Source organism: Phalaenopsis equestris, unplaced genomic scaffold, assembly GCF_001263595.1.
Source record: "Phalaenopsis equestris unplaced genomic scaffold, ASM126359v1 Scaffold000324, whole genome shotgun sequence".
Taxonomy (NCBI): domain Eukaryota; kingdom Viridiplantae; phylum Streptophyta; class Magnoliopsida; order Asparagales; family Orchidaceae; genus Phalaenopsis; species Phalaenopsis equestris.
In genome coordinates, this window is record NW_018164766.1 from 110144 (window position 1) to 120496 (window position 10353).

The window sequence follows — 10353 nt, forward strand, 5'->3', positions numbered from 1 at the left end:
CATGTAAGAAAAGCTATTGTTTTTTTTTATAAGTGAAAATTTGACATTTTTGAAATTTATCAAAATAATAATTTTAAAAGTGGCTTGTAAATCATTGATTAAATATGGTGCATCTAATTTTCTCATAGCTAAATGACTAAAATTTTAAATTCTCCATATTGTACTTATTCTAAATTAAAATTTATTTCGAGCAAATGACCCCTCCTCGCAGGAAAAAATTTTTCCCCTCCTCGCAATGCCAACAATCTCAGCTTTATTCGTGATGGAAACTAAATAAGCAAGGTAAACGTACCAGAAGGTGACTGCATCCGACTTCTGGTTCCTTCCACCACTTGTCGCCATTCCCCGTACTCGAGCTACTGGAGGCGATGAGATCAAACCACCCCCATTTCTCAAACCCTATAAGACAAACGAACCCAACTTCAACCTTCACGCTTCCAAAAATCCGAGAAAAGTGAGCTAAATGCCGCTCCGTTTAGTTCACTATTATCTCTTTTCCCAAACCCGTTCCTCCGCCGGCGCATCAGCTCCGCTCCGCCGATTTCTCCAATGTCGGCCGATTCCCCGTCCAACTTTCCCGGCGAGTGATCGGCCCTCACTTCCGATCGGAGATGAACTAATCAAGATGATTCGGGATCTCAAGGCCAACCGAGTTCGGAACGATCTTCCCCCTCCTGACATGAATTATGCAGTAATGGAATCTGGATCGATAACGGCGGCGGAGGTGAAGAAGGTGCTGAGGGTAACGGAGATGGAGGCGGTGAAGTCGCGGCTGAGGGTGATTTCACGGAGCCATATTTCATGGTCGGAATTCATCTGCATCTGCCGCAATGTTACGAGCACGGAGGAAAACGCGGCGGCGATTGCGAGGTCTTTGGATGAGTGCGGTTTCGTGATTGCGTTCAGAGATCTGGTCATTCTTCGTCCCGGCGAGGTATTGTTCTCCGTTTGCAGATTTTGAAAAACATAGATTTTCCCGCCAAGATTTGGCTGGCTCGGTTTTAATATTTTGTAAAAAATAAAAAAATTACATCATGACTCCTAACTCATAGCTACGTTTTGTAGTTCACTGATATTTTATATTACGCCAAGATTTTTCGGTCTGATAACACAGAAAAATATTCTTTATGTATTATTCTGCGTTATTCAGGTGTTACTGATATTGATGTGTTATTATATTATTATAAAAATGAAAATATTATCATAACACAATTACACATGAATATTGTCACAATAACACATGAATAATGTGAAATAACACAGAGAGAATATTCTCCTATGATAAAACAAATTTTTTTTTATTTTTCTGTCACATCTAATTGGCGTCATTTCATTGGACTCCGACATAACCTTGCATTATGAGTCATGATGTAATATTTTTTCTCTGGCGATGTATTGTTCTTCGTTTGCAGTTTTTGAAGAGAGACAATGAGATTAATTTGTAATTATTGAAATTGTTTAAATTTATTAAGGGAGAAAATTATTTATGTTAATTAAAATAATCGGGGTTTGCAATATTTATAATTTTAAAATTTTCCGTAAAATTATAGTTAAAAATATGGTTTATCTAAATATTTTATAATTGTTTAGAGAATAACATAATTTAAAACAAAAAATAAGAGTTAAAAATATGGTTTATCTAAATATTTTATAATTTTTTAGAGAATATCATATTTAAAACAAAAAATAAGAATAAATACATAATAAATTTTTAATTGGCAAGAAGAGCACACAAATTTATAATCAATTCAAATTATTAATTTAAAAATAGAATAAATTTATATTAAATTAAAAAAAAAAAAAACTCATAAACATGATTCTAACATTATATTTTATTGCAGATAACGAGCGCCATTGAAAAGGCCATCCCACTGCCATTCACCAACCAGAAGGACCAGAAGATGATAAAGGAGCTAATGGAGATGGAGGGGAAGAAGGCGGAGATAGACAAGAAGGCGATAGCCGGCGTGCGCCGAGAGCTCTGGTGCGGGCTAGGGTTTCTGGCAGCCCAAACGCTAGGGTTAATGAGACTCACATTCTGGGAGCTTTCTTGGGACGTCATGGAGCCCGTCTGCTTCTTTCTGACATCCACCTATTTCATGGCAGGCTATGCCTTCTTCCTCCGGACGTCCAAAGAGCCTTCCTTTCAAGGCTTCTTTGAATCCCGATTTGCCTCCAAGCAGAAGCGAATGATGAGGGAGTGTGGTTTTGATTTGCATAGGTTTAACAGGCTTAGATTGGAATGAGGCTTGGTCATGGATTTTGTTAATGAAAACAATTAAAGAATTGAAATTGGATGAGTTGGATTAAACAAAAAAAAAGGAGAAATTTTGAAGTCTTAATAATAATGGAAGTTGATCTTGTAAGTAGGGCAGTCAAGAAAAGTATAGTGCTTAATTGGATGAGTTGGATTAAACAAAAAAAAAGGAGATTTTGAAGTCTTAATAATAATGGAAGTTGTTCTTGTAAGTAGGGCAGTCAAAAAAGTATAGTGCTCCTCATGAATAACTCGTGTTCTTATTGTTAAGTTGCTCATGTTCGAATTACTTATTAAGGAAGCCCAACATGAACAAAACTCTTAAGCTTGAATTATAAACAAGCTGCATCTCATTGAATGATCATGTTTTGCTAGTTTTTGCTAGAACTTATAGAAATATATATGTATATATATAATTATATTTAAGTTTAAATCACCATAACCCGTGTGATTGTGTGGTTCTGCACTTTGTATTGTAGTCTAAATGAATAAATTGGGATGAGTTTTGATCATAGAAAATGTTGTTTGGAAAGAGTTGAGAAGTCTAAATAGTCTAAGTCTCCTTGGCATGATCAGTCAGTAGTTTTGGAACTCAACTGTTGTCTTTATTTCTATTTATAAGCCTATGGAATCCATTAAATTTGGGCTAATATTACTTTAATATTTAATTTTCTTTGAGCTGTAACAAATGCAATTCCATGCACATTTCATCATGAAGCAAATGGAGCTTCTAAGCTAAACAAATATTTTAATTTTTTATTAGTATATTATCATAATTCTTATTGTCTTTGGGGTAGAGTGCTGTATTAGCTGGATGATAAGATGAGTAATGAATGCCTTATGGAAAGCACAGTATTATTATTTTAATCAAAGGAATGTATAGATCTTTTGTTTTGTTTTTATTTCTATTTTATTTCTATTTCCTTTTAAAATGTTTTTTTTCTTATTGAGAAATTAGAGCAAAAAAATGCAAGAACCAATAGAACAATCAATATATATATATATATGCAATTACAAAATTGCCATTTACCGTACCACAGGGGCGTTGCCTCAGCAGCCCCAACCCACTTAACGAAACTCCCCCAATTGAACAGATGTTTCCACTCAGCTACGCTCCGCTCCAGCATCTATCTCTTATGTGGTATATGAGTCATACCTAACAGTTTTTAAAATTGGAAATGATGCTCTCATATGTTAGGAACATATTAAGTGTACCCGATCGAACGTTCGAATGACGGTACGGATGCGGCCACATCGCTATATATCGTATGACAGTTCATTCGAACAGTTCTCTGAATGTGCAGTCGCCGCACATATTATTATTTCTCAGGTACCATCTCTGCAACCTAAGTATTTGTTGACTTTGCTTAAAATAAAATCCATTTTATACTAAGTTGAAATAAGATGCAACTCTTATAAGAATGACATTTTGTTAATCAATAATGCAGAATAATTGCAAGATTATAGTTTTGAAAATAATATTTTTATTTATTTATTTTTGCTTATATTTAAACAAGTGCATGGAAGCAAAATCTACTGCAATTGATATTTAAACGACAATAACAAGCATTCTATACATGACTTCCATATAAATATGCTTATGATGAAAATTTTTAGAACTTATTTAATAGATAAAATGAACAGTGTTAATTTTTTTTTAATGTATTTAATCAAACGCATAAAAATTTTGTATATCTTAGATTCAATTTTGATTAGGAAAATATATTACATCAGGACTCCGCACGTAGAGTAACGTGCGGAGTCTAATGAAGTTCTGAAATAACACGAGGGGAATATTCCCTGTGTTACGGGCCAATCACCTCCATAACGAAATTTCATTGGGCTCCGCACGTAACTCTACGTGCGGAGTCCTGATATAATATTTTTTCTTTGGTTAGAGACACTATTTAGTTTTATTCCTTTTTTTTTGCTTGATATAAGAAGGCCATTACCATGATTTATACTTATGGTGTATCCTTAACCAATGCTTAAGATTATGCAACACATTTTTAGTTTAATGGATACAACTAATTAACTTTCTAGAAATCTTTTTATCTTCTATCCTCTAGTATAAATGTTAATTGTAATATTCTAGATTTTCTTAAGGTTTACTTTGTAAATATAATCTTAGAATTCTTACAAGATTATTCTAGAATATTAGCTTATCCTTAAACTCTAATTTAGAAAAGTAAAATTGAAGTGATTTACCTAATTTTAATAATTAGTTAAAATTAATCTGGTTTAATTTCTAATACCCTTTCTTAAACTTAATTTTGCAACTCTATGGAAACTTTCCATCCTACCAAAATCTTCACAGTTGAGTTACTTGGTGAAAATATGTGTAACTTAGCCTTGAAACTTCAAGGTACTGTAATTTCACCTTTTTTTTCTTTTAATGATTCTTTGATGTAGTAAACAATATATATTAATGTGCTTGCTTCTATCATAAGAAAATTGACTCTTGACTAGCACCATTGTAGACTTATTATTTGTATGAATTTTGATTACTTCTCTTGTGGTAAACTTAATTTGTACAAGTTTTGAAGCCAAAATAAATGATAAACATATGTGATACAACAATGTAGTTCACTTTGTAAGTAAAGAGGACGACGATCAATTATTTCCTTAACATGCAAGTAAATGCAGTACCTCTTATAAAGAGTAAAAATACTTTCTCACTAATTTTATTATTTGTGAAATACATTAATATCATTGTATCCTACAAGCTTGAAATTATTAAATGATGAATACGAAATGATAAATTCAATTGTAGCTTAAGTATATCATAGAATTCACTTGGTCATATTTAAGTGGGTGAGAGTTTGAGTTTTCATATTGTGATTGAAAGGTATAATGACTAGAAGAATATAAAATCATGTGCATGTCAAGTAGTATAAACTCTTAACCAAGCTCTTAAAAAATGATGGATCAATTTATATAATCTCCTTTATTGAAATTTGAGTGCTTGTCTCCACATTTTATTGGAGTGTTTATTGGCCTAATATTATCTACCTTCATCTTATTTAATATCACATTAAAAAAATATTCATGTGAGATAAAAGCTAAATTTTTGTTTGGTTGAATATGACACCCATGTACTACACCATGAGCTCAATATTAGTCATCTCAAAATCCATAGTCATTACTAGTTTGAATTCTCCAACATGTTTTGGATTGCCTTTGTTGAACACTGGTTTATCAAAATACAAAAAAAAAGCACACAATATCTCTTCATGTTAGTTCTTATTATAACGAGAACATATTTTAACAAAATTTGTTGAACCCATTAGATTAGAAGTATTTATCTATTTTCCTATTCCATGTCTTTGGGGCTTGTTTGAACTCATAGATAGAATTTTTTAACTTTACAATATTGGCTTTTATATTTTGACTTTGTGACCTAGTGGCTATTGAATATGTATGTGTGTGTGTACATATATATATATATATATATATACACACAATATATATATATATATATATTACTTTTATTTGATGTATTGTTGATGTATTGTTAATTTTGCATTTATCGTTATATGTATTTTTAAATTTTATGTGATAATGATGTACTTTGAAGAAGGATTTTGTTGTTTTTGTTAGTGATAGCATAAAAGGAGAGCAAGTGGTATCAAACTAGAAAAAAAATGGAGATTGGAGCAAAAATGTACTATTGGGCGCTTAAGTGCCTACACACGGGTGCTTAGGTGCTAGAAACCTTTTAATTTGAGCAACAAACCCGAGAGCATGGCAAGTAGACACTAGACATTGGATACAAATAAGCTATTATGGGTGTTTAGGCACCGTGATATTGGGCTCTTAGGTGCCAGATTTAGGTTCTTAACTGAGAGCTTGACGCTTAGACGCTCAAACTTGATAATGACAGCTAATGCAGTTCGGACTTTGAGATGAAGGGAAAGAAATATAAAAGCTTTGATGAAGAAGTTATAGGGGCTCTTCCATCACATTTCTTCTGTCATTTTTATGAGTTGGGAATTGAAGAAGAACTCCCAAGAAGAGTGATCAAGTAGAGAGAAAAGAGGATTGAGGAACTTTATGAGATTGTGTGCTTGTTTCTTCAACCGATTTAAGAGAGAAGAAAGGAAAGAAGTACTAGAGTTATTACTTCATGATTTTCGCTTATATTTGTATAACTTCTGTACTTTGAATTTTATGTCAATCACATGATTTGGTTTGTGTGTTCAAGCATGTTTTGTTAGTAATTGCCCTTTCTTCCTTGGAATGGGCATATGGGATAGATGTATGTGATTTCTTTATGTAATTTAAATAGATGATGATTAACTATTTGCACTTCATTTACATTTAATTTTGGCTAAGTGGGGTGTTAATATAATTATGAGTTGCAAATTTCAAAACATATGGTAATAGAATGGATTGAGTTAATCACATTAATTTGGTGAAATAGGAAAATATCTACTAAGTTAATGCAAACATATAAGGAGATATTTGTGCATGAGATAAAGGTTGGTAGTAGGAAACTAATCTAATCTTTATCCAATCTTATTCCACCAGAAGGGGGTAAAAAAGGTAATTTTTCCTATTTTCATCTGATTCCTCATTGAAATTATCACATAAACTTTTCTATTGAACCTTTCCAACAGAGAATGTTGTATCATACTTGAGAAACTTTTCAAATTAATTATGGATAATTTAGGATACTTGTATAGGATTTTAATTACACCAAACTTTCAGCCTAGGGCTAACATCACAGACTAAAATATTTACTTGACTGCTAATAAAGTTATTGTTTCTTACTCTCTTACTTGAATTCTTTCTTGAATTTAATAAAGATGAGTTTTTTTATTACTTATACATGGTCTTAGTAGTGAGGTAGTAGGCTCTTCTTTTGCTTGCTCCATCCTTGTTTATTTCTTATCTTCTTCAAAGTATAAGAAAAGTTGTAGTCCTCATCATGTGATTTATAGTCTTATTCTTCTTCTTCATCAAATTTGACATCTTGAATAATATTTATCTTCCCAATATTTGGAATGTATTTCTTCTAGTATTTTAACTTGATGTTATAATCAATAAAAAGAAACCTCTCACTATTTTCCTTAGCTCACTACTTATCTTATCAGGCACATGTGAATAGCAGTTGGAAAAGTGAATAGCAGAAGAAAATTTCATCAATTAAATTTTTTTTCAACAATTTTTTTTATTTTAAGTGTGCTCATCATTATATCCTAGATGGTTTTATTCATACTTTTTTACTACTCTATTTATTTAGTGGAAAACTTTAAAAGGTCAATGTATTCCACTGGTTACATATAATTTTTAGAATTTTTTTGAAGTGGATTCTCCTAAAGAATGAAATCAGATGGCTTTGGTCACGACTTCACAGTTTTTCTCCTTAGTGGTCATTAATTTATTATAAACTTTAAAAACTTATATTTTGTAAGAAGTTGTCAATTATTTTTCTTATGAAAAATCATTCATGAAAAGAATTAAATAGCTATGCTCTTTTTGAGTGAGCTTGGTTTTATTGTACTATATAAATCAGTTTATATGTGTTCAAGTAATTCTCAGGCTCTTAATCTTGAATCCCATGAAAGCTTTTTTTTATTGCATCTCTAGCAGATATGCTTCACATATGTAGGTAGGGTGTTTGATTCCATGTATGTCTCTTTCTATCTTCTTAAAAGCAATTATAGACCTTATGATTGAGACACCCATATCAATGATGTCATAGCCAAAAAATAATCTTAATGGTAAACATGAATATTAATTGATTAACATTAATGTCATATCAGTTACATATTCAATATTATCTTTTAAGAATAGAATAGCTTCTTGCAAATGAGTATCTCAATTAGTTGCTTGATCTAAACTTAAAATATTACTATTTATATTGTTTATTAAAAAAAAAAGATTCTCATTCATTAAATGGATGAAAACATTATCTTTTCAATTTACTTCAACTTGAGATTTATTATACCTTGAGTTTAATCATGTGCAAACACATTCTCTTATTGAGCTTTATATATATATATATATATATATATATATGAGCAAGATGCGGAAAACCCTATATATATATATATATATATATATTGTTATTGTTGAAACCCAATTATTGCATACTAGCATGTTGCATTCTTATCCATGATCTCTTTTACAATTCTTTTCATTATTATCAAAACTTTCATGCATTTTTAGTGACCGAAGATTTTTATTTTTTGAGGTGTTAATTGATATTGTCTTTCTTCAACTTTTATATTTCTTTTTAGTTGCTCTATTATCATGGCATATAGATCCTTTATTTATTTAATGATGTTAATGATACTATCTATGTTTTAATCTAATGATCCAAGCATATTTTTAATGATTGCTAAATCTTCTAACTTCTCATCATTTCTCTTTATTCAATTGAAAACTCTAAGGATTCTAGAAAAGTAACCAGAGGCCAATTAGTATTCTTTTATTTACAAAACATCAATTTATCTTCTTAATGTTTGATGCCATACCTTTTAGTTATTTTTTCTATTTATATGACACTTGGAGCTCCTCCTTGTTATCTTGGCAGAACTAGCACCTAAGTAATTTTCAAAATCTTCATTATCTAAAACTTGATAAATAGGGTAAAGAGGCTACTTATCTCTTTTTGTTAAATCACGTAAGCTATATTTTTATGCTTGAGAAAAGATTTGACTCAACATTTACCCACTGTATTCTTTCTCCATAACCTCCCAAGGATTGTGGGCTTTATGAAATGTCTTCATATTGATACTATAACTTTAATAGGTACCTTTTTTTTTAATCTTCAGAAGATGAAAGGAACTATACTACTTTTTCCATGTCTCTAGAAAGAAACTCTTTTATGCTCAAATGACTCATTAATAGAATGAGAAAGATTTTAGAACTAGGCATAGGACATGAAGATAGAGGAAAAAATATTTTGATGGAAGAGATTATTTATTTTTATTTCTCAATTTTATTTGGTACATATGAATTATATATATATATATATTCATTATCTATACTTGTGGCATCTCCTTAACCAATGTTTAGATTGAATATCCAACACATTTGTAGTTTAATGATTGTAATTAATCATTTATATCTCCATTCTATCTTCTATTACAAAAATTAATGATTACTTAGTAAATTTTTTTCTAAATATTACTCTAGAATATAGTCTTAGAATTCTCAAAAAATATTCCAAGAATATGAGCTCATCTGTAGTCTCTAATTTAGCCAACTCAAACATAAATAACTTGCTAAAGCCAATCATAGGACTAAATTAATAACCTTGAGTCTTCTAACTTGAGTAGATATTGCAGACAAATTTAATAACCTAAAATGATGAGAATTGAGATACAATCAATATAATTTAAAAAGGCTATGTATTCCCATACATGTTAAGCTTGATATATACTTCTAAATCCATAAACACCAGTACTAGAATAATGTGAGAAATAAGCACCAACATGAACTCCATGATCCTTTTTTGTGGCATCATTTTATTTAATTTGCAGGGGCCATAATATTTACTTTTTATTTTGAAATAGATTGTGAAAGATATAACTTTTTCCAACACAAATATATGCAAGATTTCTAATGCTTCTTTAAAAAAAATGAAGAACATGAAAGAATTATATAATTTACACCATATACAACATGTACAAACCATTTTGCTGGCAAATAGATAAAAAGGAAAAAAAAAAAACTTACGGAGGAAAGATTTATTAAAACAAAATATGTCAATGATTAATAGAGAGTTTTGCTCGGGCGAAAAATAATAAATTGTGCATTTTTTAGCACGCAATGATAATGTCAATAAAAACTCATTGAGCAATGTGAGACAACATCTTTCTTATGGTACATTATACTTGAAACCCTCCATGAGGAGAAAATATTACATATGTTCACCGTTCACCGTATGTATAGCGAATGATGCAGTTATATAGAGGTTTCTCATGCATCAATTTTTTTTTTCGCACACCCTGTCGCCACCGTTCATCGTACATATAGTGAAAGCATGTAATATTTTCACCTTCTTGAGGATGAGTTAGCTCACACGAAATGTTAGATTGCAAAAGCAGCCATTTCACTGATTAGAGGATGAAATGGGTTTGTAT

At 30.8% G+C, this 10353-nt stretch overlaps 1 protein-coding gene across 1 annotated transcript; it reads left to right on the forward strand.

Annotated features, from left to right (window-relative positions):
- Window positions 1-229: 229 nt before the first annotated feature.
- Window positions 230-2332, forward strand: LOC110025680 (calcium uniporter protein 2, mitochondrial-like). The gene is made up of 2 exons (XM_020726290.1): window positions 230-934; window positions 1842-2332. The coding sequence occupies exons 1-2, from the start codon at window positions 464-466 to the stop codon at window positions 2244-2246; spliced, it is 876 nt and encodes a 291-aa protein (XP_020581949.1). The 5' UTR covers window positions 230-463; the 3' UTR covers window positions 2247-2332.
- Window positions 2333-10353: the final 8021 nt, after the last annotated feature.

Coding starts and splice junctions, on each gene's coding strand:
- LOC110025680 (XM_020726290.1), top strand. CDS start 464: ATGCCGCTCCGTTTAGTTCACTATTATCTCTTTTCCCAAACCCGTTCC. Junction 935..1,841: donor TCATTCTTCGTCCCGGCGAG/GTATTGTTCTCC, acceptor ATTTTATTGCAG/ATAACGAGCGCCATTGAAAA.